General features: G+C 49.1%; 2 protein-coding genes across 5 annotated transcripts in view; one reads left to right on the top strand and one right to left on the bottom strand.

Annotated features, from left to right (window-relative positions):
- Positions 1-505: 505 nt before the first annotated feature.
- Positions 506-27,599, bottom strand: TEX35 (testis expressed 35). 4 transcript variants are annotated; one of them, XM_084977772.1, is made up of 9 exons: positions 27,438-27,599; positions 10,169-10,219; positions 9,567-9,635; positions 8,051-8,107; positions 7,309-7,368; positions 1,872-1,936; positions 1,447-1,639; positions 1,049-1,092; positions 506-761 (listed from the first exon to the last, which is right to left on the bottom strand). In XM_084977772.1, the coding sequence occupies exons 4-9, from the start codon at positions 8,066-8,068 to the stop codon at positions 701-703; spliced, it is 441 nt and encodes a 146-aa protein (XP_084833898.1). In that variant the 5' UTR covers positions 8,069-8,107; positions 9,567-9,635; positions 10,169-10,219; positions 27,438-27,599; the 3' UTR covers positions 506-700. The 4 variants fall into 4 exon arrangements, with proteins under 4 accessions (XP_084833898.1, XP_020919383.2, XP_084833896.1 ...); XM_021063724.2 differs by lacking the exon at positions 27,438-27,599 and adding an exon at positions 11,768-11,949; XM_084977770.1 differs by lacking the exon at positions 27,438-27,599 and adding an exon at positions 11,768-11,919 and having other exon boundaries at positions 10,061-10,219.
- Positions 27,197-27,966, top strand: part of CLEC20A (C-type lectin domain containing 20A) — a 23,335-nt gene continuing 22,565 nt past the window's right edge. The window contains exon 1 of the transcript XR_014816319.1: positions 27,197-27,297. The gene's annotated coding sequence lies outside the window, so the exon portion shown is untranslated. The remainder of the gene's footprint in view (positions 27,298-27,966) is intronic.

Here is a 27,966-nt window from a genome sequence, read left to right as displayed (position 1 = left end):
TTCCAGGGTCACACAGAATGGCATCTGATATCTTCAGGGACTCTCCTCTCTCTTTTTTTTTTAATTTTCAGGGCCGCACCTGCAGCATATGGAAGTTTCCAGGCTAGAGGTCGAATGGGAGCTGCAGCTGCCGGCCTACGCCCCAGCCATGTGAGTTCCAAGCCACAACTGCAACTTACACCGCAGCTCACAGCAATGCTGGATCCTTAACCCACTGATCGAGGCCAGGGATCAAATCTGCGTCCTCACAGATACTAGTCAGGTTCATTACTGCTGAGCCACGATGGGAACTCCTCCCCTTTTGACCTGGGACATTTGCAGAAGCACGTGCCCTGGAGGGAGCCGGGGGTTGAGGGGAGAAAGGCTGACCTAAGGATGACCCTAAGAATTTTCCACTAAACCCTCAGAAGCAGGAAGAGGGATTGGAAATACACGGATTTCCATCCTTGGGAGGGGCACTCGGCACACTCAAGTTTGGGGCTGATAGTCAACACGTGGTCGCCCGTTTTGGCTTTAAATGAAGATTTTACTCTCCGGTGGAGGGAGCCCGGGGGCAGGATGGTTCGCTGAGGGCCACAGGCCGTCACTGTATGGCTCAGGAGTGGGAAGAGGTTGGACCTGAGCTGCTGCGAGTAGGTCCTCCGGTGGCGCTAGGTTGGAAGGACGGCCTCGGTCCCGTGGGAGATGAAGCACAGATAGATCAGAAGGCAGGTCCAGAGGCCAAGGGTGAAAAGGGTGCCCAGGCCGGGTGTGGAAGTTTCCTGTCCCATGGGGAAAAAGTCGGGAGCCTGAGGCCAGGTCAGCTCAGCAGCTGGCCAGCACCCTCCCCTCCAGGGCAGGGGCCTTGAGGTCGCAGCCTCTGGGCTGGGCCAAGCAAGGCCTCCTTCCTGGGCCACGTCCTCTAGGACTGAGTGGATGTGGGGGCAGGGGGAGGGGCAGTGCCTGCACAACCACAGGTGACATGTGACGGGGCTGCACCCCTGAGCACCCTGCCTTTGGGATGAGGGGGCACTCGGTAGCAACAGGGCGCTTGCCTGGATCTACCTACCCCTGGTTGTAGTTGTTCTTTGGGGCACACAACAAACATTTCTCCTGTGGAGGACAGAAACGGCACAAGAAAGGTCATTTGTCCCTGGTCCCAGATGGCCAGGCTGCTGGGCAGCGCATCGGGTCTTGCTATAGGAGGGGACAGAACAAGAGGTGCATTTGGGAGCAGGCCTGTCCCGGGTTGAGTCCTGCGTGGTCATGGTTTAGGAGTCTCCCCAGGCCTGGAGGGTGAGACCCCAGTGCAGAGACATCATGGGGCCAGGGGAGGACGGGAACCAGTCCCTTACAGCAAGAAGGAGGGAGGGAGGGGGCCCAGGAGGGGTGGGGGCGGGGGCACAGGAGCCCAGGGTGTAGCCCTGCGGTATGATGGGGGCAGGCCGAGGGGGGGGCTTCACTTACACAGCAGGGCTCACACTGGTGCAGGGAATCCATTGGGTTCTTATTTGGTGTCTGCAGGGCCATCATCTTCTTGTGAAGCCCAAGCGGTATTCCATCAGCGCCATCCAATTTCTTGAGCTGGAGCTGTGGCTCTGTGACTGTCTTTCCCACCAGCCTGAGGTCTTGCTGTTCCTTTGGTCCTCTTCTTAGGGGACTGGGGAGTCAGGGAGGGGCAGAGTTGGGGAGATGATTGCCGGTATGAAAGGAGATAGCCAGGAGCATGCGTGGCCCTGGAAGGCCTTGACTCCAAGGCGTGGGGGCAACAGAAACCAAGTCAGCTCCCGGAAGGACATTGAGCAAAGTCCTCTGAACCCTGAGGACACTGAGCAAAGTGAAGGGAGGAGCTTCTTTAGGGATGGGGCGCACTGCGTGCAGGTTACACTCACCGCTTGCTGTTCTTGTGTATATTTATTAAAACGTCCATCTTCTCATCCATATCCTTCTGCATTTCCTTTGAGAGAGAATGCAAAGCTAGACTCGGGACCGAGAAGGGCTTTGGAAACCCCTTCCTCCTGCCTCACTCTGCGCACTCCTCAGAGATCACCGCAGCATCTTACTTCCTCAAGGACCTGCCCTGGTCCTGGGTGAGGTGGCTCATGAGATGTACACGTCACGTGCCACCTCTCCTTTCCCCTCCCCCACGCCATGGGCAGCGTTATTAAGGGTTTGTCCAAAGTCCCTACGCGTGGCTGAGGCCAGGATCTGTTTCACCTCATCTCACACTTGAATGAAACTTGTTATCTGCTTTGGTTCAATGCTTACAAAAACATGGAACCAAGAAACCCAGTCTTGTGACCCCCAAAGACACTTCTGACTCCAGTATTTTGACCCTTGCCATGCACCTAGATCTTGTGTGTTTGTGTTCATTTCATCTTTTACCCAGTTCATGGCAGAAATGGTCAACACCAAATAAAACGGACAGTACCTCAAGTGGCATCTCGGCGTTATTATTTACTAAGAACTGAAAGAATAATAAAAATCTTCTTGGGAAAATTTAGAGCTACAAAATGTGACCTGGAAAAACCAGATAGAAGAAAGAGGCGCACGGAAATTCTAGGCTGGCAGATATTATCATTGACGTGTCTGTTAAGGAAAAAAACAGCGTTGGCTGGACCGTCACAAAAATACAAAATAAGGAGTTCCTGTTGTGGCTCAGCAGTAAGGAACCCAACTAGCATCCATGAGGACAGGGGTTCAATCCCTGGCCTCGCTCAGTGGGTTAAGGATCTGGCGTTGTCATGAGCTGTGGTGTAGGTTGGAGACAGGACTCAGATCCAGCATTGCTGTGGCTGTGTCATAGGCTGGGAGCTTCCCCTAGCTGGCAACTTCCATATGCTGTGGGTGCAGCCCTAACAAGACAAAGTAAATAAATATCTTGCCTCAAGGAAAACCATTTTAACCAAAAATGAAAGATTTGGGAAACAGCTTACTGATCTGTGATAGAAAACTGATCAAGGAGTTACACCATCAGGATGGAAATGATTTTTAAAAACACCTTCTTGAAATGCATTTTTAAATGTTTGTATAAATTTCGAATAAAGTATTTGTAGTCATAAACAACGGCAAAACGTCCTTGAATTCAAAATGCCCCAAGGTCCAAAACATCAGAATCACAATGTCCCACATTCTTAAAAGTCTCACCATCACTTCAAACTCCTCATAGTCCAAACTGACCTCCTCATTTTCTCTTCTAAACTAGCTGTTTCCCAACTGTCCTTGTCACTGTCACCACTGTCTTCTAATCATCCTGTTTAAAACTTCTGCCGTATATAAAAGGACCAGGAATTCCATTGTGGCTCAGTGGTAATGCACCCGACTAGTATCCACGAGGATGCGAGTTCAATCCCTGGCCTCACTCAGTGGGTTAAGGATCCGGGGTTGCCATGAGCTGTGGTGTAGGTCACAGATGCAACTTGGATCCCACATTGCTGTGGCTGGGGCGTAGGCTGGCAGCTGCAGCTTTGATTCAATCCCTAGCCTGGGAACCTCCATATACCGCGGGTTCAGCGCTAAAACAAGACCTACTATATAGCACAGGGAACTCTGCTCTGTACTCTGTAATAACCTATATGGGAAAGGAATCCAAAAAAGAATGGATACATGTACAAGTACAACCGAATCACTTTACTGCACATCTGAAACTAACACGACTTTGTATCAACTATATACTCCAATATAAAATTTAAAAATTAAAAAAAAAGAAAACCTTTGGTGTCATCATGGATGCTTGCCTCTCCCTTCATTCCTTAACTAGATCAAGGGCCAAGAATGTTATTTTTCCTGTGACGCATCTTTCAGATTGACCCTTTCCCTTCTGCTGCTACACCTGTTCCAGCTTTCTTCACCTTGATGGGGACGCGGCTTGCCGTCTGATACTCTTGCTGCTGTCGGCGCCCCCCTGCTCCCCCGGCACCCCCAGGCCACCTTGCAAGCAGCTGCCAGCTCAGCTTTCTGAAGTGCTGCTCCTAGCATGTTCTTTGATTAAGAATCTCCAGAGGCCTCTTCCTGCTTACACAACCAAGTCCCGACCTGCCTGCCCGTCTTTCAAAAGCCTTCATTATCCGCTGCCTTTGTGCTCAGGCCATTTGATTCTCCCTGTTTCCCCGAATGATCCCCCTTTTATGATGGATCTCCCCACGGACCGTGATCTGCTTCGCCTTCATCCTGCTTCCATGCTGTGTGCAAGCTGTTTCCATGCCCAAAATAGCCTCCTTTGTGCCTTCTGATACCCAGTCCTGCCTGCCCACTAACAAAACACTTACTGTGTTTGCATTTTAATATAGAAATAATATCTGCCCTCTGTAGAAAATTTGGGCAATATAGAGGAATGTAAAAGAAAAACTAGTCTCATCACCCAGCAAGGACTACTATCAACCCTTTGGGGATATTTCTTTCTGGTCTTTTTTTGATATAGGTTTTATCTACTTTTTTTGCCACCTAGTTGAAATCAGCATGTATATATTACTTGTATTGTGTTTTTTTTTTTTAACTTCTCATTGTAAGCATTCTTTCTAAACATTCTTTCTAAACATTGTTTCCATAGTTATATACGGCTATATCATAATTTATCTGGCTATTCCTCTACTGCTAAAAATGGATGTCGTTTATAATTTTTTGCTATTATAAATAATCCTGTGATGAACATCTTTTTACATATACTCTTCTGGCATTTTTGTTATTCTCATGGGTTAAATTCTGAGAAGTGGAACTGCTAAGTCTAGGAGTTCTTATATTTTTAATCCTTACTGCCTAATTCCTTCTCAGTTTTATCCAAACTTGCACTTCAATCAGCAGTATAAAAGCATTCCTATCATGCTTTATAAATTCAAACTTGGCTTATTTTGGAGTTTCCGTCATGGCGCAGTGGAAACGAATCTGACTAGGAACCATGAAGTTGTGTGTTCGATCCCTGGCCTCGCTCAGTGAGTTAAGGATCCAGCGTTGCTCGTGAGCTGTGGTGTAGGTCGCAGATGCGGCTCAGATCTGGCGTTGCTGTGGCTGTGGTGTAGGCCGGCGGCTGTAGCTTCGATTCGACCCCTAGCCTGGGAACCTCCATATGCCACCAGTGAGGCTCTAAAAAGACAAACAAACAAACAAACAAACTTGGCTTATTTTAATGTAGCAATTATCTAAGCATCATTTTTATTTGCATTTATGTGATTATTCATGAGGCAAGGCTTTTTAATATATTTATCCCTTTTTTAGGCCTATTCTCCTCTATGGATTGTTCACACATAACTTTTGCCCATTTTCCTCTTTGGTTCTTACTGATTTCATATGCTACAGATAAAAAACCTTCTGTCTATGTCTACCATGTGAAAAATTGCTTATCCAAAACTTTTACTCACTTTTTCATTCTGTGTAGAGTGTTTTTCTGTTTTAATTTAAATTTTTCTGTATTATTAAACACATCAATATTTCCTTTACAATTTCTTCCACTGTATTTATATTTAGACCAGTCTATATTATATAAATATAAATCTATATTTAGATCCAGTTAAGTACAATGTCTTACTTTTATTTTCTTAAATTCACTTCACAGACAATTTCAGTTCACAGTGTTAATGGAATTAAGTTTTTTCCTCAAATATTCAAGCAATGTTCTTTTTTTTTTTTTTTTTTTGGTCTTTTGTCTTTTTGTTGTTGTTGCTATTTCTTGGGCCGCTACCACGGCATATGGAGGTTCCTAGGCTAGGGGTCTAATCGGAGCTGTAGCCACTGGCCTACACCAGAGCCACAGCAACTCGGGATCTGAGCCGCGTCTGCAACCTACACCACAGCTCACGGCAACGCCGGATCGTTAACCCACTGAGCAAGGGCAGGGACTGAACCCGCAACCTCATGGTTCCTAGTCGGATTCATTAACCACTGCGCCACGACGGGAACTCCTCAAGCAATGTTCTTAATAATCCCTTCTCACGAACAGTTAAAAAAATCATCTTTAGGCGTTCCTGTCGTGGTTCAGTGGAAACAAATTTGACCAGCATCCGTGAGGATGCAGGTTCAATCCCTGGCTTCCTTTAGTGGGTTAAGGATCCGGCATTGCCATAAGCTATGGTGTAGGTTCTAGATGCGGCTCGGATCTGGCATGGTTGTGGCTGTGGTGTAGACCAGTGGCTACAGCTCCGATTCAACCCCTAGCCTGGGAACCTCCATATGCCATGGGTGCAGACCTAAAAAGACCAAAAAAAAAAAAAAATCATCTTTATTATATTTTAAATATTATAGAGCTGTGGCACCCAACTTTGAGTATAAAATTGAATCTGCTGGGGCTCTTTAAAAATTACCAGTGCCTGGCCCTCATACTACAAGGTGCAACTGAGGGTGGAGGCACAGATCAAAACCACAGTACAGGTGATTTCCATGTGCAAAGTTGGTAATGGGGTTGGGGACAGGTTAAAGCCACCATGCAGGTAATTCCAATGTGCAGCCAATGTTCATTATTGCTCAAGTATTAAGGACCTGGTTCTCACCAGGGGCAAGCATCTGACACAGAGTTTTGTTTTGTTTTTTGTTTTTTGTCTTTTTTTAGGGCCTCACAGATGCCGCATGGACGTTCCCAGGCTAGGGGTCTGATCAGAGCTACAGCTGCCAGCCTTCACCACAGCCACAGCAACACCAGATCCGAGCCGCATCTGCGACCTACACCATAGCTCACGGCAACACTAGATCCTTAACCCACTGAGCAAGGCCAGGGATCGAACCCGCAACCTCATGGTTGCTAGTCGGATTTGTTTCCCCTGTGCCACAATGGGAACTCCTGAATTACAGAGTTTTAAGCAACTGTGCCCCACCTTGGAGGTTTTTATTCAGTTCATCTGGACGAGGACCTGGGTCAATGCACTTTAAAAATCTTTCCAAGTGACTCTCAGTGCACCCCTGGCAGAGAAGCTATTACAGGGTTATCTACCCTGGTTGCCTTCATTTGTCCCATGATCCATGGGCCGCACACCTTACTTTGATTATTGTGACTTTATTAGGAATTTTAATAGCTGATTGGGTAGTGTCCCTTATAACTTTTGAAAAATGCATAGATAAATGCCTTTGCTTATTTATGCCTCTACAGTGCTTGTTCTCAAACTTCCACCTGGGGAACGTGAACAAAACCCAAGAATGCAACACCCGTCCAGATAGCAGCTGGGCTCTATTTCACTGACAGCCAGTCATCCTTCAGCTTGGTACTTCCTTGTTATTTAATTATTTCTTGCAATAGAGTTTGGGTCTCTTACTAGATTGTAAGCCCTGGTAGGGCAGGCTCTGGCATCTCTCTCAATGATTCCTAGTATGCTACTGGCCCAGGGAGGGCAGTCAGTAAATGCTTACCTTCATGATCTGCACAAATTCCTGGAGTTTATCAAAATCCTTGTCCATTACATCCTTTATCTAGAGAGGAAGAAAAGCACAGAGCATGTTATTGCATGGGGAGTTGTCTTCGGGGCATTCTAAGTCAAGGGCTATAGCTGCTCTCTTCAAAGGAACTGGATAGAGCTTAAGGAATGGACTGATGATGACCTATTAAAGCCACTTACTTCCCAAGAGTCTATGAAGGGAATGGGGAACATGTACTATGAAGTCACCCCCAGCAGTGGCCTTGGCACAGCTTGGACTTGGCCACTGCAAGGCTTCCACGTGGAGCTCAGACCACAGCATCAATTACACTGCCTCACTTGAGCACTTCCCTTGTTCATAAGTCTGCTATGGGTGATTCCATCAAAGAAACAGGAAGGGAGTTCTTGCTCTGCAGCTTGCTCAGGGGAGGAGGAGAAGAACAATGAAAGTGGTCTCTGGATTGGCCCCAAATTCCAGGTCAGCCCCTCTCTGTCACTCGGGTAGTATCGCCCCATCTTTATCAATGAGGCACCTTAGAGAGTCTTTATCATTCCAAAATTGGGTTTAAGCTGCAGACAGGTCATAAACAGATGACCTAAGCTGTCTGATGTGTAAACCCACTAGGGGATTCAGGTGCAGTTGGTTTGATGCTTTTTCCACGCAATTCCTGCTTTCCTTCACTGTGCCAAGTTGGCCATTGCACCGCCTTGAGGCTACCCTTTTCTCAGCCTGTTACCTGTTTTATCTCCTCCATTTTTTCCTTGAGCTCTTCCCTCACCTCCCTGAGTTCATTCTGAGAAAACAAAACAGAAAAGGGATTTTAAAAAAAAAATGTCTTGGATGGAGAAGAAACTGTCAAAAGGAGGAAGGAAGAATCCTGGGGCTCTGCCAAAGAGGACCAGAAGTGGCGGCCCACAGGGATGGAAGATGCTACTGTAAAGAAAACAGGACAGGGGGACACACAGACATCCTGTACCTCTTTGAAAAGCTGATGTGATGCTCTTTGAAAAGCTCATACCTTTCCTTGTCCACTGTGGTGTGACCACCAAAACCACACAGCCTAGGTCTGATGGTGAGGAAGCATCAGACAACTTGAATTCAGGGTCATTCTACAAAATAAATGATTTGTAATCCTCAAAAATGACAATGTCGGAGCCCCACCGTGGCACAGGGGGTTAAGGGTTTGAGAGCAGTGGCTCGGTTCACTTGGAGGCACAGGTTCAATCCCCAGCCCAGTGCAGTGGCTTAACAATCTGGCTTTGCAGCAGCTGTGGCGCAGGTTGCAGCTGCAGCTTGGATTCCATCCCTGGCCCAGGAACTTGCATAGGCTACAGGTGCAGCCATTAAAAAAAAAGAAAGAAAGAAAATGTCCCAAAAGCCAAGGGTGAAGAACTGTTCCAGATGAAAAAAAACTAAAGAGACATGGAGACTGGATGCAAAGTGTGATTCCAGACTGGATCCCAGACCAAAAAAAAATATCTTCTCTTTTGTTAGTTGGAAGACACCAGTGGGACAACTGGTGAAATTAGAATCGGGGCTTAAGGTGAGAACTGCATCAAGATTAATTTCCTGATTTTGATCTTTTGGTAATTGTACTCTAGTTTTTAGGAAATATATACTGAACTTTGAGAGAAACACGTGCTCACAAATGGTTCAGGAAGTATATTACATAGAAGGGGGTTGTGAATATGAGAGAGAGAAAACCACGATAAAATGCCAACATTGAGGGAATCTGGGTGAACGGTATCCTGGAACTCACTGTGCCATTTTTGGAAATTTTCTCTGAAATTATTTTAAAATAAAGACTTTAAAACACACACACACACAAACAGGAGTTCCCATTGTGGCTCCGTGGTTAATAAATTGGACTAGGAACCATGAGGTTGCAGGTTCAATCCCTGTCTTTGCTTGGTGGGTTAAGGATCCGGCGTTGGCTGTGAGCTGTGGTGTAGGTCACAGATGCGGCTTGGATCTCGCATTGCTGTGGCTGTGGTGTAGGCCAGCGGCTACAGCTCTGATTGGACCCCTAGCCAGGGAGCCTCCATATGCTGCGGGTGTGGCCCTAAAAGGACAAAAACAGACAAAACCCAAATCTCACAAACACACACACACACAAATAGAAGGAATGAAGTCCCAGGAGCTGGGGCAGAACCAGAGATGCCCGCAATTTATCTGCCTTAGAAGTTGTTCCGTTGGCTCCACCTCTTCACCATACAGATCCAAAGCCCCGCCTCCTGGGCCTGCACCCCTACCTTTAGGTCCTTTGTCCCTCCTGGTTTGGTAAATGGCCCTCCCTGTTTAACTTCTTTGTAGTCATATGTCTGTTGGTTGAAAACAGAAACACAACATGTTGGAAATGGCAGGAGTGGGAGAAATCACCCGAGTCTCTGCCCCTCCCTCCTTCTCCTCTCTCTGGGCTCACCTCGTTCCACACCCTTCCTCTCCCCGGGGACCTCAGCTCTGTCCCCTGAACCGCCACGCTCACTCCCACCTCTGGGCCTCTGTGCAAGCACTTCCTCTGCCCACAGTGTATTCCCAGCCCTGGAGCAGCCGGAGCCCCAGCCTTAAGCTCTCAGCTCAAAGGCAGGGCTTTTCTGAGCCCCTCGCTGGAACAGCTGCCCCTTCACATGTTTTAATTCTCAGCATCGTAGGTACCACTTCTGATTTTTTCCTTATTTATGTATGCATCTGCTTCGTTTCTATGAGAGCAGAGAGCTTGTCTCTCTCTCTCTCAATCCGCCAGCACCTGGGACAAGTCTTGGCCACCAGGAACAGCGAATGACCCCTGACTCCAAGTCACCTCCCCATGGGTCTCAGGCCTGGCTGCCGGCATAGCCTCAAAAAAGCTTCTTACTTTGATCGGCTCTGGTTTCAATTCCAGGCAAACCGCCTTGTAGTTCTTGCTCTGCAGAGAGAGAGGAGGTTGGGGTTCAGTCTGCCAGGCGGCAGGATTGGGGAGGAACCCCCTCCCCCCAACCCTGCCTGTCCAACTGCACTCAAGCGCAGGCCCCCCTTACCAACCCCCCAGCACCTGAGCTAAGACAGCTCAAGTGCTGTCATGGTCTACTTCTCTTACAAGCAACACCTGCCCGTTCAGCAGGATGCCCACTCCTTGCTGGCAGGGCTGGCAGGGAAGCCCTTTAAGGTAATGAAGCCAGCTAAGCATTATTTTAGGAGCACTGGCTTTGGCGGTAGACAGATATGAATTCTAGTCTCCATGGGCCTTCTCCCTGGCTGTGTCAACTTAGGCAAGTTATTTCGTCTCTCTGAGCCTCTGTTTCCGCATCTGTACATTGTGGGTGAATTCACTTTATCTCATGAGGTTCTCATGCGCCTTAAACATGCAGGTCAGATGTGAGCTTGGTCCAGGGTCATGGCTCCCAGAATGGCTGAGTCTTCGGGTGGGACATTTCAGAGCCCCTGGTCTCAGGGGGAGTCCTTCCTACCCCAAGGCCAGGGGTCCATTCCCACCCTCCTTCCAGGCTGAGAGGCCCCTTCATGCTAAGAAGGAGAAACTGCTGTACAGCACAGGGAACTATGTTCAATCACTCGTGATGGAACACGATGGAAGGTAACATGAGAGTGTGTGTACAGATGTATGACCGGGTCATTTCCTGTACAGCAGAAATTGGCAGAATGTAAATCAACTATAATAAAAAATTTGCTTCAAGAATAACCTTTGAAGATTCTGATCACAACAGGGGAACCCGTCAGACAAAAAATATCCACAACTTGGTTATAAGAGATTACCGAGTATTCTTGCAGTGCAGGGCTGGGTTTATTTACTGGTAATTATCAACCTCTAGGGGCAGTGATAAACTTATAGAATTTCGCCTGGTAGAGATATAAACAATTTATATCCAGGAGATGAGATAACCCTAAATAGTCTAGTTTATGGATTTGTTGGATATTAGCTAATTTTGTATTTTACTTAGCAATGTATCAAATTCTATATCTCTATGTTTGTCTCTATTTCTACATATATACTTAAATAATTTCTAAACTGTAACATGGTACCGCTTCCTTTTATTGTTTGTTTTGCTTTTTTTAGGGCTGCACCTGTGGCACATGGAAGTTCCCAGGCTAGGGGGTCAAATTGGGTCTACAGCTGCCGGCCTACACCACAGCCACAGCAACAAAGGATCTGAGCCACATCTGCGCTACATTCGAGTTCACAGCAATGCTGGATCCCCGACCCACTGAGCAAGGCCAGGGATCGAACCCGAATCTTCATGGATACTGGTCAGGTTCATTACCACTGAGCCACAGTGGGAACTCCCGCTGCTTCCATTTTTCAATAGTGAATTAAATATCTACTCTGACCAATGTTAAAAAAAGAGAGAGAGAAAGAAAAGCCAAGATTCGCAGGGGGCTCTCTGTACCCCGCACCCCCACATCTCCACACACTGGGAGCGCAGAGGCCCCACGTGGCCCAGCAGTGTTTCTCTTTTACCAGATTTTTCTTCAGTTCTGCCCTCTTGGCCGACATGGTGGAGGCGGCCAGAGTGTTCAACTTCCCAGCCTCCGCACAACGGGCCCCCGTGACCAGGCCACTGTCCTGTGCAGGTTACTGGCCAAGGTGAGGGCAGGATGACTGCCTCTCTGGGTGCGGAACAGCTGAGGTCACAATGCCCAGGACCTACACACTGGCTCGGCGTGTCACTGCAGCGTTGAGCCTGGGAGTGGCTCAGCCCCTGAGAAGAGGACCTCAGGCCAGGTTCCCAAGCCACGAAGTCTCCCTCCTCCCAGCGGGAGAGGGGCTCTCCTGCAAGCTCACCCTCAAGGGCCATGGCCTGTGGGTCCCAGCACAAGGCACACTGCCCAAGGGGCAAACCCTGCCAGCTGCTCCCCTGGCAGGACCCACCCAGGGACCAGGGGGAGGTGTCTGCCCTTGACAAAGAGTTTCCCCTGAAGTCTCCTGGGTTCAGGTGCACATGATGTGCAGACCCAGGGCTCTCTGTGTGGGCGGAAGGGTGCCGATCTCGGCAGGATGGCATCAGATGCCCTGGCCTGACCACACAGCGGGCCCTGTCCCCTCCCCCGCTACCCAGTCCATTCTCGGCTCCTGGTTTGCCTATCATCCTAGTAGCGCCCTGGGGCAAGAAGCAACACGTGGACACTGCTGTTGGCGAGAAGGGCAGATGACAGGCAGGGGAGAATCCCGAGGCCACTCTCAGGGTGGCTGTGATATCTGCTTCAAGAGTCCAAGACGTGCAGCCTCCCCTGGGACCTAAAATCATTCAGCATCGAGTTAGCAAGGCCCTATTCTCTTTCCTCTTATCCCTGGGCCTTCCTTCTTTCCTCATTTCAGCTACTAGTTGCTACGGAAAAGCCAACTTGGAAACTCCTGGAACAGACAGACGCTCACCCTCCCATGTCCTACACCTGTGCCTGCCTTTCCCAGAGGCCCTGAGCTCTGGAGCTTCCTCGGAGTCGCTTGAAACATTTCTGATGCGTTTCCTTGGGGGGGGGGGGGTTGTTTGTTTTGCTCTTTAGGACCAAACTTGCGGCATATGGAAGATCCCAGGCTAGGGGTCTAATTGGAGCTATAGCTGCCAGCCTATGCCAGAGCCACAGCAACTCGGATTCCGAGCTGCACCTGCAACATACACCGCAGCTCACAGCAACACTGGATCCTTAACCCATCGAGCGAGGCCAGGGATTGCACCCGCATCCTCATGGATCCTAGTCGGGTTCATTAACTGCTGCACCACAAAGGGAACTCCTCCTCAGGGGTTATTTTGCAGCTGCCATGCTAGCGACAGCCCTCAATCTCACCCCATCGCAACCAAAGAAGAATATCTGTCTCTGTTCCCTCCGGGAGAAGAAGGAAGGGAGGGGAAAGGAGCTTCCCAGGCTTCTTTCTCCATCCTAAGTGCCGAGTTGGAACGTTAGGCTCCCTTAACCACGATGCTCAGTCTTCCTTCCCAGATCTGCTGGCCGCCTGGCCGGAGGGACCCTTCCCCACAGGTCTCCAAAGATCCCACTGGCTTGAGCAGGAAACTACAGTGAACATGCCTGCCTCCTCCTCAGCTTTTACCAGTCCTGTGAAAATGGGCACCGTCTCCTCCTTGGTTGGGGTTGAGCGCCTCCTGGACCTGCAGCCAAGTCTCCTTTGCTTGGCTGAGCAGGTGTTAGATGAGCCTCCTCCTGGCCAAGCATGTCACCTGAGCCCCCTGGCCTATAGATCAGGGAACTGGCTGTAACGGAAATCAAGGTCTCACTGTGAAACTGCCTTAGAAAGTAGAAAATTACACACACACACACACACACACACACACACACACACACACAGACCCATCATCATTATCATCACCATCTGGACAGAAGTCAAACAGGCCAGGCTTGTGCTTTCATAGAGTACTTAAAATCCCTGTCCCCAAATACCTCTTTGCTGTCATCAGGACTGTTCTGGAAGGGCTGGGAATATGTTTAATGAACCCAAATAAACGAGTCTGTTATTCTCTAAGACTTTGCAGCTGCCCAAGGCCCTATGGAAGCAGCGCTGGGCTGTGACTATCCCTGTGGTATAACCTTGGTACATGCAGGCCAGAGGCCATTCATTCTTACCTGGAGAAGGCCAGACACACCTTCCCGCTTCATGGCAAGATCTCCATGCTCCCGGCCCTGGGCCAGACGAGGGCCAGGAACATGAAGCCCTTCCACATTCCAAAGGTGTTCGAAAGAGGAGACGTTCCCCCGGAAAGAAAGCAGCAGTCCCGTGGCTCTTTTCTCCAAGCCGATGGCATTTGGTTTGCCTTTTTTCTTTTTTCTTGTTAGGTTGCACTCTCGGCATATGGACGTTCCTGGGCCAGAGATCAAACCTGTGCCTCAGCAGTGACCTGAGCCACAGCAGAGACAACACTGGATCTTTAACCCACGGGCCCACATCTGGAACGCGGGGATTCCCTTTTTTTTTTACAAGGGTCCTGGGGTTTGGCTTTCATGAAGACAGTGTAGTGGGGAGAGGAGGAGCAGGGGAAGAGGAGAGTCAAAGTGGCCTTGGGCCGCTGCGTTTGGCCTTTTGTGAAGCCAGGGGTACAAAGCTCCAGGGTTTGGCCTGCGCTGAAGCCTGGGCTCAGCTAGGATGCACACCTGGCCCCAGAGAAGGGACAAGAAGGTCACCTGTGCTGAGGGGCCTATGTGGCTACAGGGGACCAGGGTTCTAAAGCCCTTTGATTCATACAGGGGCCCAGAGTCCTGATGGCCCTGGTCTCTGATCAACCTAGCACGACACAGCTCACCACCCATGATCTAGGTGATGCGCTCATCAAACACCAGCTGACACACTGCAAGGTTGGGGGCTGCCTTCCACCGGGGCTGTGGTCCTGTTCCCGACCCCAAGGGACCCATCACAGGACTTCTGTCTGATTGGTTTCCACATTGTCCCGGGTAAGTGACTTACAGACACCTCACCTCTGCGCTGCGCGGTGTGCAGATATCTTTTCTCACTGACACACTGGTGACTCTGCAGTTTCTGATCATTTCTATAAATAGCCTATCAGACCTTGGCTAGAATCTTAATCCTATTATATGGTTTCTATGGAAAAATTACATCCAGTTTCTAGCCTGTGAACTTCCAGGACCTCTATCCCAGGAACAAAACGTAATATTCTCCACCATCAATGGTAAATCTCCAGCTACTTCAATACAGCTAATGAGAAGTGAAAAGTCAGGCTTTGTTTGAGGATCATAGGCTTGTTTCCCCTGTGTGCTCACTGTGACAGGGATGTATTTGCCAGGACCTCCCAGTACTCAGGGGACCCTGGTACTGTGCCCACGGCCGACTGTTCAGAGCAGCCTGCTGGGAGAGAGAAAGCAATGCCCCCTGTCAGCGGTCCCCCTGCTCTTGCCAAATGTGGCTCCTGGGTTTCCTTACTTGGCTGGTGTCCCTTTACCCTTGGATGGAGTCCAAATAGAGGCTGGCAGTCATCCTGCTGCCTCTTTCGGCTTCCCTGCTCCAAAGCCCTACACTTGCTACCCCCGTTCCCAGACTCCGCTCCACCTCTGACACCCCCAGATCCTCTTCTATCACCAAAGGGATAAAGCTGGGGCAACAGCCTCTTTTTTGCTTTTTTCTATTTAGGGCCGCACCTGCAGCATGTGGAAGTTCCCAGGCTAGGGGTCAAATGGGAGCGGCAGCTGCCAGACTACACCACAGCTGCAACAATGCAAGATCTGAGCCTCATCAGCAGCCTGTGGCAACGCCAGATCCTGAGCCAGGCCAGGGATCAAACCTGCATTCTCATGGATACTAGTCGGGATCTTAACCCACTGAGCCACAATGGGAACTCTAATGGCCTCTTTGGATCACGCTTGTTGGAGGTCTCTGACTGCCTGGCATCCGTGGAGGATCAGTCCTGGGAGAAGCCTGCATCCCTCCCTCTCTCATTTCTTTGGCTACAATGAACCACAAGGCCACGGCTAACCTGAAAGGAGCCTGGGATGTGTGGCCAAGTTTCTCCCAAGAAGAAATTGATTGAAGGAGCCCGTAACCAGTCTCTGTGACACTTTCCTAGTGCGTCTCATCTTTCCCACTTCTCTTTAACAAGTCCTCGCATGAGAAAACCTGGTTTAGGGTTGTTTTGGGTGCAATCATAGCTGACCAGGTCTGCAAGGGAAGATTCCACCAGGTTCTCGAGCTGAGATGACATCTCCCAGCATACGCGCAACTGGCCGAGTTCTGGTCAGGGATTTCCTCTTTGCACCGAATGGCCAGTGGGCTGGATGTTGAGACAGAGCTGGTGAAAATGATCCTGCTTGTCCAAGGCTTTGCAGTCCAAGAGTTCCAGTCCCAGTCTATCCCAGTCCCACTCTGCAGATGGCCCTGCACACCTCCCTCCCTGCCTGCAGGCATCAGAAGAGGGGTCTGGAGCTTCTCTGGAAGTTCTAAGCTCTCTGAGTAGCACTGGGGGCTGACCAAGATGCCCGATCTTTGCCTGCCCCTTCCCTGGGGGTCGGGGTGGGTCCTGCTGCTGTCCTCTCGTCTGGTCATCCCTAACCTGGTTTGGGTGAACCTTGTGTTTAGTCCCAAGAAGCCCCTGAACATGACCCTTGCCTAGGAACGCCTACTGCTCAGCACCCCCCCCCCCCACCAGATATGGACATCAACCCAGCATGGACCAGAACCTGGAGACACTGGCCACTGGTTGGCTTCCTGTAAGGTCCGCCTGCCTGGTGCCTTTTCCACATCTGACTCACTTCCTTCTCTTGGCCATTCCACCCCTGGGATCATTAGCATCTCAGAGCTGAGTCCGCATGAAGCATGGCCCAGAAGGTGTGACTCTTCTTCCCTCAGGAGGAGTTCCAGGCCTCAAGCAGGGGAAGGCATCTCTTCTTGGAGCTCTGGGTGGTGATTAAGCCAGCCCGGGGTCACGTGGAGAGGTCAGCGGGCTGGAGAAGGCTGCTTACAGCCGTCTCCAAACAGGGGAGCCAGGCACAGATTCTGAGAGCCGCGGTGGAGGCAGTCACGGTGGGAAGCGCTCCTGCCAAGGGCAACCAGACTAGACCAGCCTGGGAGGCTCTTGCTGGTGGCTGAGTTGTGAGGGGAGGAAGACTTGGGGCATGCAAAGCCTGAGAATTTAGCAGTTTCTAGAGGTCTGCTTCTTCATTCCTGTTACAGGTCTGAGTTCTGAACAGGGCTGGGCTGTCTTCCCTTGTTGGCAAAAAGCCTTCTGTAGGATACACATAAACAGGCTGCTCGTTTTCTGGATCTTGAATTCAATGGAGCCCAGGTTCCTTTGCATTTCATGCCAAGATACTTGGCTGTTCTGGTTTAGTTTATCTTTAACAAACCTAGGACCCCCATTCATCCAGATCCATCCACTTGGACCGGCGGCACACATCCTTGGCTTTTGTTTAGCTCCCAGGCTCATGGTGGGGAAGTTCTGCAGAGGCCTCCTGTCTGCTGGTGTGGGTGGAGCAAAGCATGGGTTCTGAATGGCAGGTTCTCTGATGTGGGGCTGAACGCTGTGCTGGAAGCTGGGAGTCCAGCCTTTTTCTCCAGCCCTCCCAACGTTTAAACCAGCTAATGCGGTTCCTTTTTGCAGCTAAGAAGCTGACTGATGGACGGAGATTCCCGCTAGTTGCAGCTAATTGTATATCTTGGGAAACTTTGGAAATTGTCAGTCTTTGTGCAGCAGTAAGTTGTGACTGATGTTTCATGAGCACATTTCCTAGGGAACTGTTGGGACGTCTCTTTGGAGACACCTCATGGATTCTTGGGTTGGTCATTTTAAATAGTAGCCATGGGAGTTCCCATTGTGGCTAAGCAGGTTACAAACCTGACTGTTATCCATGAGGATGTGAGTTCAAACCCTGGCCCTAGTCAGCAGGTTAAGGATCTGGCATTGCTGTGAGGTGTGGTGTAGGTTGCAGATGTGGCTTGGATCTGGTGTTGCTGTGGCTGTGGTGTAGGCTGGCTGCTACAGCTCTGATATGACCCGTAGCCTGGGAACCTCCATATGCTGCAGGTGCGGCCCTAAAAAGACACACACCAAAAAAAGTGGCTGTGATAAACGGGGGTCTCATACCTTACTTACTCATGACTGGGTTTTTTGTTACCATATATTGTGCAGATACTATTTTTGGCATCAAGACACCGCAGATGATGGGCTTTTCCTCACAAGAGGTCGATGGCTCATCACCCTGTATGGACATTCCGCGGGGAGCACTTTCTCCAGCAGGCTCAGGAGACAGAACCCACAAGCCCATGGGCCCCACCCTGGCCCCCCTTCTTCCTCGGAGCCACCGCAGCCCCCTTGCTCGTCCTCCTCCTCTTCTCCACGAGGCTCTGGGGTGTCCCTTGTTCACATGACAGACAAACACTTTGAGAAGAACATTCTGGGCCCTGGACTCTCATTCGAAGTTGAGGAAAGACATACATGACACTGCTCCTTTGGGTGGCAAAACTCAGGGGAAAATCACTCACTGGGAAAGACAGCTTGGATGGAACTGAACACTGAAACAGGTGTCAACAGACAAATGTAATCCCTGCCTTATCAGCAAGCAAAGGATGTTAGAGCCATCAAGCCATCACATTACAGCTGCCCTAAGGGTGAGTCCAGAGGGAGCTCAGGACGGAGGTGGGAAGCCTGCCATCAAGCCATCAACCACTGCTGCCACCTCCAATGGGGCACCCTGAGGAGACACAGGATGGGCAAACCCAGGATACCAGTCCCAGGTAGCTGAGATGCATATCAAAGGAAGAATTTCAGTGAGCCTGGACTCTAGCATCTTCCCATACAGAGAAAACTGCTAAATTCATTAACCTGAGAACTATAGATCAGTAGAACAGGATAGAAAGCCCAGAATTAAACCCACACAGCTATAGTCATCTAATCTATGACAAGGGAGGCAAGAATATACAATGGAGAAAAGACAGCCTGTTCAATAAGTGGTGCTGGGAAAACAGGACAGCCACATGGAAAAGAATGAAATTAGAACACTCCCTAACACCATACACAAAAATAAACTCCAAACGGATTAAAGACCTAGATATAAGACCAGACACTATAAAACTCCTAGAGGAAAACAGAGGCCAAAAACTCTCTGACATAAACGACAGCAACATCTTCTCAGATCCACCCCTTAGACTAATGATAGTAAAAACAAAAATAAACAAATGGGACTTAATTAAACTCGAAAGTTTCTGCACAGCAAAGGAAACCCTAAACAAAACAAAAAGACAATCCACAGAATGGGAGAAAATCTTTGCAAATGAATCAACTGACAAGGGATTAATCTCTAAAATTTATAAACACCTCCTACAGCTCAGTATTAAAAAAAAAAAAAAAAAAAAAACCATCCAAAAATGGGCAGAAGATCTAAACAGACAGTTCTCCAAAAAAGACATACAGATGGCCAAGAAACACATGAAAAGATGTTCAGCGTCACTCATTAGTAGAGAAATGCCAATCAAAACCACAATGAGGTACCACCTTACATCAGCCAGAATGGCCATCATCAAAACGTCTATAAACAAAAAGTGCTAGAGAGGGTGTGGAGAAAAAGGAACCCTATTACACTGTTGGTGGGATTGTAAATTGGTGCAACCACTGTGGAAAGCAGTATGGAGATTCCTCAGAAAACTAAACATAGAACTACCCTTTGATCCAGCAATCCCACTCCTGGGCATCTATCCAGAAAAAAAAACCATGACTCGCAAAGACACATGTACTCTGATGTTCATTGCAGCACTCTTTTCAGTAGCCAAGACATGGAAACAACCTAAGTGTCCATTGACAGAGGAGTGGATCAAGAAGAAGTGGTACATATACACAATGGAATATTACTCAGCCATTAAAAGGAACAAAATAATGGCAATTGTAGCAACACGGAGGGACCTAGAAATTATCATGCTAAGTGAGGTCAGTCAGACAATGAGTCACCAACATCAAATGCTATCACTGACATATGGAACCTAAAAAAAGGACACAATGAACTTCTTTGCAGAACAGATACTGAAGCACAGAATTTGCAAAACTTATGGTTTCCAAATGAGATGGGTTGTGGGGTGGGGGGATGCACTGAGGGTTTGGGATGGAAATGCCTTAAAATTTGTTTGTGATGATTGTTGTATACTTAGAAATGTAATAAAATTCATTAAGTAATAAAAAATAAAAACAAATGATTAAATATATTATCATTCAAAAAAATGGTTTTCTTTAATTAACACTAATTTGGTCTTTGTGGCAAAAACTTCTATATATCCTGGCTTCTCCCTTACCTCTTCCAAGCTGAGAGGCTGTGTCCTGGGCTTAAGTCCTCAGTTTCGTCCCCCAAATAAACCATAATTTTCAGCTTTTAGGTTGTGCATTGTTTTGTTTTTATTTTCAGTCAACACAGGCCACCGTCCCTTGCCAAGCCCTCTAAACAAAACCATTCATTTATTTCTATCTAATTCTTGATTTAAACAAAGTAACCCCCTCTGGTGCCCCTACCCTTTGGAAAACGATGACAATACCAACCCAGGCAGTGAGTGTGAATCTCAGGGCCTGCCTGGGTCTCAGTCCCACCGTCACTGGCCGGTTACCCTTATCCAGGCTCAGGGCCAGGCTGGGTCTTAGCAAGCAGCTCTGGGTCACTATCCAGGGGACTCCACCTCGAGTCCCTGTTTGTGCCACACACGTTCCCTGAGCCCTGACTACGTGCCAAGCACTCTGCAAGGCACCAGGAGCACAAAAATAATTAAGACACGGCCCTGGCCCCTAGGAACTCATCATGGATGGAGCTGACAGGGGCATCCATAGAGTCAAGCTTAAAATACAGTAAGTGGGCCCAGGGTGCTGAAGGAGCCCAGAGGTGGGGCACGGCCCAGTTCGTGGAGCTGGTTCCCTGCCATGTTCTTTGGATCTCATTCCTGGCCCTGGGAGCTTCCTAGTACCCTTTACGTTAGACCGTTTCTTCTCCAAACCAAGCACGGGGGGCAGGGAAGGTCATACTACCTGCCACGTGCCAGACCTCCCCCTCACCAGTGCCTAGCCAGGTCTCTGAAGATGACACGCTCCCTCCACTCCTCCGTGGGACCACCCCCCTCCACTCTGGGCCTGAATGGGAGGGTTCACCTGAAGCAGGTGACAGGCCTCACCTATGTCAGCCTCTCCCCCTTGACACTGGAACATCACATGGGTCTTCCTTTCGGCAGAGAGATGCTAGCCTGTCCCAGCAGGTGTGCTGCAGACCAAGGCAGCCTTCTCTGCCTGCTCCAGCTGGTGCGCGTTCACCTTTACCTGGCCTTGTCACCACCCACGGCCCATAGAGCTGGACTTGCATTTCACCTTCCTCTCACAATGCGGAGTAAGGAGATGTCCTCTGAGCCGAGTGTCAGGCTGACACTTCAGCATGTTGTGGTGGCTGCAGGCAACACACGCCTGGCCTCATGGGTCCTGCGGGTTCCTGCCTCGGGAAATAGTGGGGTACGCATTGATGAAACAACCCTCTGGTTGGGGGCAGGGATCTCCCTCAGCTCTCGGGACTCAGAGAATTGGAAAAACGGAAGCCCCAAAGTCCACACGAAGGAGACTTGGCAGTGCCAGCCTGGGGTCAATGGGATTCCTCTTGTTGACCCTGGTCAGTTACCTGAACTGGCCTCCACCCTGCTGCTTCCTGCCACCCCCACCCCCCACCCCGCATTCCATGGGTCTTCTATTCTGCCTTCCACTCAGTTACTAGTGTAAGTCACTGTCCTCCAGAGAAACAGCATCAATAGCATATCTGTCTATCATCTATCGATTGATCAATCACCTATCAAGAGATTGGTTTTGAGGACTGGCTCACGTGATGACAGAGGCTGAGATGTCCCACCACCTGCCCTCTGCAGCTGCAGACCCAGGAGAGCCAATGGTGGCAGTTTCCATCCAAGTAGAGAAGCCTGAAGTCCCAGCTCTAAAACAGGCAGAGAAAGAATTATTTCCTGCCTTTTATCCTACCCAGGCCTCCAACAGAAAGGATGGGCCCCACCCACCCATAGCGAGGGCGGTTGGCCTAACTGGTGGACCTATTCAAATGTTAACCTCATCCCCAGCAGCCTCAAAGACACACCCAGAATAATGTTTAACCATATACAGTAGGTCATTGAATGTAGGGGTCCATTTACATGTGTGTTTTAGGTTTGTTTGTTTTTTTTTCCTCTCTTGTGTTGCCTTGCCTGCAGCCAGGGTCCAACTCCAGCCAAAGCAGTGACAATGCTGAGTCCCCAACCACTACACCACCAGGGACCTCCTGGGATCTTTTTCAGTAGTAAATGCTACAGTACTATACGATCATATAGCTGGGCCATATGGCCAGCATGCTTTTTGTTTTTTAATTTTATTTTATTTTTCTGCCTTTTGTCTTTTGAGGGCCACACGCACAGCATAGGGAGGTTCCCAGGCTAGGGGTCTAATTAAAGCTGTAGCCACCGGCCTACACCACAGCCACAGCAATGCTGGATCCAAGCTGCGTCTGCAACCTACACCACAGCTCACAGCAACGCCAGATCCTTAACCCACTGAGCAAGGCCAGGGATCGAACCCGCAACCTCATGGTTCCTAGTCAGGTTCGTTCACCACTGAGCCACGACGGGAACTCCGGGCCAGCACATTTGACCTCCTCCCCAGGCCACCTCAGCTGCAGGGCGAGGACCCACCACCATCCTCCTCTGGGGGGAGGTGTGAACACTTCCGGCGTCACTCATGTCCGCATTTGCCACTTGACCTTTGTGGAACTGGGGCTAAAGGAGAGAAAGAGGCAGCCTGCACACCTGCCCGCCTGCCTGCCCGTAGGAGGATATCGCGCACAAGGCGGATGGGGGACTCCATCCCTTTCCCCCTCTTTTTTTAAGTTTTATTGAAAGTCTAGTTGATTCACAAGGTGGCGAGCATTTCTGCTGTACAACAAAGCGATTCAGTCACATAGACACACATATCCATCCGCTCTCAAACTCGGATTCAGTAGCCCTGACGTGAGGCTCGGAATAGCAGCCTTGGGAAACACAGCCTTTATTGGTAGGGAGCCTGGGCTGTAACCTCCTAAAACTGGGCTTCAAATCCCAGGTCCTCTCCATCCTGGTTGACCTTGGGCATGTTTCTTAACCTCTCTGAACTTGTTTCGTCAATGCGGAAAATGAGATAAGCTTCCTACCTCATAGGGGTTTTGAATGTTCTGTTTCAGAGTTAAATACGGTGAAATGGGCAGGGGTGGGTGCCTGCCTCCTGTGAACTGTAGCTGCTCCAAAGGCCCCTCGTTCCCAGGGACAATGCCTGCCTGTCCTTACTCAGGGCAGCAGTACCAGTGATTCCTCTTTTTAACGCATAGCCCCCCCCACCCCACCCCCGCCCCAGGGCTGGGACTGTGCTGGGTGGGGACAGGGGTCAGGAAGATTTAGCTGAGGTAGGTATACCCAGGCACATGTGGTGTGCACCCAGCTAACTTCCTCCTCCTGGGATCCCCCACTTCACAACTAAAATGAAATAAATATCGAAAGGAAATCAATAATGAATCTATGACGGAATTCCCATTGTGGCCCAGTGGTGAACGAACCGGACTAGTGTCCATGAGGATGTGGGTTCGATCCCTGGCCTTGCTCAGTGGTTAAGGACCTGGTATTGCCATGAGCTGTGGTGTAGTTCACAGATGTGGCTCAGTTCTGCCATTGCTGTGGCTGTGGTATAGGCCGGCATCTACAGCTCCGATTCGACCTAGCCTAGGAAATTCCATATGCCATAGGTACAGCCCTAAAAAGACAAAAGACAGAAAAAAAAAAAAAAAAAAAAAAGAGTCTATTCAGTTATTCAAACTACTAAGAGAAGGAGCTAATTGTTGAAGAAAATTATATGAGAACAGATCAAAAATTTCACACAAAAAAGGAGTTCCTTTGTGGTACAGTGGGTTAAGGACCAGGTGTTATCACTGCAGCAGCTCTAGTGGCTGCTGTGGCACGGGTGTGCTCCCTGGCCTAGGAATTTTCACATGCTTCAAGCGCAGCCAAAAAAATAAAAGTTCACATGTACACATATATCATTATATGAATTTAAAATAATTTAGTAATTTGAGAGATAATATGATCAAAATTGGAGATAATATACATAATAGGTTAATGAAAAGGAAAACAGCCAATTTAGGTGAATCATATTAATTCAGGAAATACTTTTTTCCAATTTTTTTTTGCAATTTCTTGGGCTGCTCCTGTGGCATATGGAGGCTCCCAGGTTAGGGGTCTAATCAGAGCCATAGCCACTGGCCTATGCCAGAGCCACAGAATTGTGGGATCCAAGCCACGTCTGCAACCTACACCACAGCTCATGGCAACGCCGGATCCTTAACCCACTGAGCAAGGCCAGGGATCAAACCAGCAACCTCATGGTTCCTAGTCGGATTCGTTAACCACTGAGCCACGACGGGAACTCCATTTTTTCCAATTTTTATGGCAGTAAGATACACAAAAGATTTACCATCTCAACTGTTTTTAAAGGTACAATTCTGTGGTGTTAAGTACATTCGTAATGTTATGCAGCCATCATCACCACCCACCCCCAGAAATCTTTTTCATAAAATGAAAACTCTGCACCTATTTGTTGGGGGTTTTTTTGGTTTTTGCTTTTTTTTAGGGCCACACACGTGGAATATGCAGGTTCCCAGGCTAGGGGTCAAATTGGAGCCAGAGCCACAGCAATGCCAGATCTGAGCTGAGTCACAGCCACAGCAACATGGGAACCGAGCCTTGTCTGCAAACTACACCACAGCTCACGGCAACGCCCGATCATTAACCCCACTGAGCAAGGCCAGGGATTGAACCCGCGTCCTCAGGGATGCTAGTCAGATTCATTTCTGCTGAGCCATGATGGGAACTTCTTTTTTTGTGTGTGTCTTTTTGCCTTTTATTGAGCCACTCCCACAGCACATGGAGGTTCCCAGGCTAGGGGTCTAATTGGAGCTGTAGCCACCGGCCTACACCACAGCCACAGCAACGCAGGATCCAAGCTGCGTCTGCAACCCACACCACAGCTCACAGCAACACTGGATCCTTAACCCACTGAGAAAGGCCAGGGAACGATACCGCAACCTCATGGTTCCTAGCTGGATTTGTTAACCCCTGTGCCACGACAGGAACTCCTGATGGGAATTTCTAAAATAACTTTTTCAAAAATAAAATAAAGGCAACATTAGGGGTGAGGGTTGCCAGGTGCGTTATCAGCTCGTGGACTTTCTTCTGATTGGTTGGTGGAGAAGTAACAGGGTGATGTTTCAGGAATCTTCATCATCATTCTTTAGTTTCAGCTAGTCTGAGGTTCACGTGCTTGTGGTCAGCACGTACCTGGGTGTGAGGGGTCTTGGCTTCTGCAGAACAACACGAAGCTGTGCATCAGATTGTTCTCCGAATCCCTTCAGGAGGAACTAGCCTGCCGTGACTCTATTTTAGGATTGAACTATTGTGTAAGCTTTTCTTTGTTTCTATATTCCTTCGCATCTCTAAGTAGTAATTGCTTGAGTCTGCTCTTCGGGCTCAAGGGACCACCTAGGAGACGAAAGTTTTTTTTTTTTTTTCTTTTTAAACAAAAAAAGAAACGGGGAACTCGGAGGAGATTTGTATCCAGAGGGGCTCTGCAGGGTCCTGCTTGGTTTCACTTTACGCAGCGGTCCATTCCCTCCAGCCCCCAGCTCCTGGCAACCACTATTCTACTCTCTCTTTGCGTGACTTCGACTCAGTGCCTAATCTAAGTGGAATCATGCACTATTTGTCCTTTTGTGACAGGCTTTTTTCCCCTCAGCATAACGTCCTGTCCTCAAACTGTAGCATGAGTCAAAATTTCCTCCTTTTAAAGCTGAATTGTATGTTTCTACCACATTTTGTTTATTCATCCTCGTGATTCTGCATTTTATCTATTGTTTTTATCTATTGTGAAAATCGTATCAACATGGGTGTGGAAATATTTGAGTCCCTGCTATTGTTGTTGTAGTGTTTTGTTTTGTTTTTTGGTTTTTTTTTTTGCTTTTGAGGGCCACATCTGTGGCATATGGAGGTGCCCAGGCTAGAGGCCCAATCGGAGCTGTAGCCACCAGCCAGAGCCACAGCAACTCGGGATTCAAGCCACATCTGCAACCTACACCACAGCCTACATTAGCACTGGATCCTTAACCTGCTGAGTGAGGCCAGGGATCAAACCTGCCTCCTCATGGATGTTTATCGTGTTTGTTAACTGCTGAGCCACGACAGGAACTCCTGTGTCCCTGTTTTCAGTTCTCTGTGGAATATACCCAAATGTGGAATTTCTGGATCATCTAGTAATTGTACCTTTAAGTTTTTGAGGCCCCTCCATACCATTTTCCACAGAGGCCGCACCATTTACTTGCCCCCTAACAGGGTACAGGTGTTCCTTTGTCGCCACATCCTCACCGATACTTGCTGTTTTCTGCTGTTTTGATAGTAGCCATTCTAATAAGTGTGAGGTGGTTGTCTCGCTGTAGCTTTGTTTTGCATTTCCCTAATGATTAGTGATATTGTGCCTCTTTTCATGTACTTATCGGCCAACACATTTATTTGCCTTTAAAGACATAAAGGAAAAAATTTTTAAGATCAGTTATTAAAACAGCACTTAAATGAAAAGTACAAGCAGCAGTGGTTTAGAATCCAAAGGTTCACCTGCCCGTTCAGGCACCAGTGTTTCTTATGATGGAGGCAGCAAGGTGGGCTGCTTAGTTCTACATGATGGCCCCTAGGGGGCGCCCAAGAGCAAAGGCCCCTTGGATCCCTAGAAGGCTCCTGTGACCCGCCTGTGGAGCCCCCACTGCCTTCCCCAGCTGTGTGGGGATTTAGAGAAGCTACCTGTAGCAGAACTTTCTATTCAAACAACAACAGCCCCACAGGGTTCAATTGTTTTCAACAGGTCGTGTCCACATCCATAAAATTATCAACAGTAAACGATCCATTCATTTTTTTCACTCAACAGATACGTGGCAACTGCCTCTGTTCGCTGGGCACTGAGATCCACATTTGCAATAGACGATGGTCAAGACGGGTTTGGGTTAAAAGCAGAATAAATGGTTCATAACAGCGGACACGAATAAAGGGAGAGGAGTTCCCTGGTGGCCTAGTGGCTAAGGAGTCAGCATTATCACCGCTGCGGCTCAGGTTCAGTCTCTGGCCCAGGAACTTCCAAACACCATGGGCGCAGCCAAAAAAAAAAAAAAAAAAGAATAAAAGGAAAAAACTTCTCACCAGAAGCCCTGTTTTTCAGGGTGGGACATGTGGCCAGGGGTGCAGAAAACAAACTTCCCTTCTTTTAAGGAAAAAGGAAACAACATTAATTGGGCATCTGCTATGGGTCTGGCTAAGTGCTTGGTATATATGACGGGATAACATTTTAACTATTCATTTGTGCTTATCTGTGAGTGTCCTGGACAGGAAAAGGACCTCAGAGAGGAACAGCGGTGCGGGGACGGGGGATGTCCTCAGTCCCTGAGGGGCTCAGCCGTGGCGCGGTTAGCAGACCTGCAAGAACCCAGGTCAGTGGAGGTCTTAGTGCTGAGACAGGGCACAAGGTGAGAGCCAGGCTCTTTGTGCTTCCCCTACTCTGTGTGTGTGCGTGCGCGTGCGTGTGTGTGTGTTGGGCTGCACACTGCAGGCCTGCGAGGGCTGTACTCACCCAGCTTCGAGACCGAAGAAAGAGCCTAGAGTCAGCCACAGAGACATCAGTGTTTCGCGGATGGGGGAGCGGACCTGTCTGAAGCACGGTCCTGGAGTGGCAGCCCGCAGCGCGCGGTGGCCGCACAGGACACGCTGGCGGCAGTTTTGCTGGGGCGGGGCTGGGGCGGGAGGGGGAGGCGGCTATTTGTAGGGGGAGCGGCCGCACGTGCGCTCATTAGTTGCCAGGGAAACAGCAGAGGCGCTCCCTCCTCACCTGCCCCTTTGATAAGAATGATCACTCGCGGGGGCCTGGGGCGAGTCCGCAGGAAGGTCATCAGGGAAATAGGTTATAGGTGAGGAAGGCATGGGCCGGCTGAGGATGTAGGGAGAACAACTGATCAGGGGTGTGTGTGTGTGTGTGTGTGTGTGTGTGTGTGTGTGTGTGTGTGTGTGTGTGTGTGTGTGTGTGTGTGTGTGTGTGTGTGTGCAGCCCTGAAAATAGATAAGGCTGAGTTTCTTCCTTACATGGTAGGGGGTGAGCTCAGGTG

This window comes from Sus scrofa, chromosome 9 (genome assembly GCF_054392235.1).
Source record: "Sus scrofa isolate SSC_HxYL_T2T_F1_AM1 chromosome 9, Sscrofa_HxYL_maternal_Yorkshire_Landrace_v2.0, whole genome shotgun sequence".
NCBI lineage: Eukaryota > Metazoa > Chordata > Mammalia > Artiodactyla > Suidae > Sus > Sus scrofa.
The sequence above is the reverse complement of the archived record's forward strand: the minus strand, read 5'-3'. Positions and strand labels throughout refer to the sequence as shown.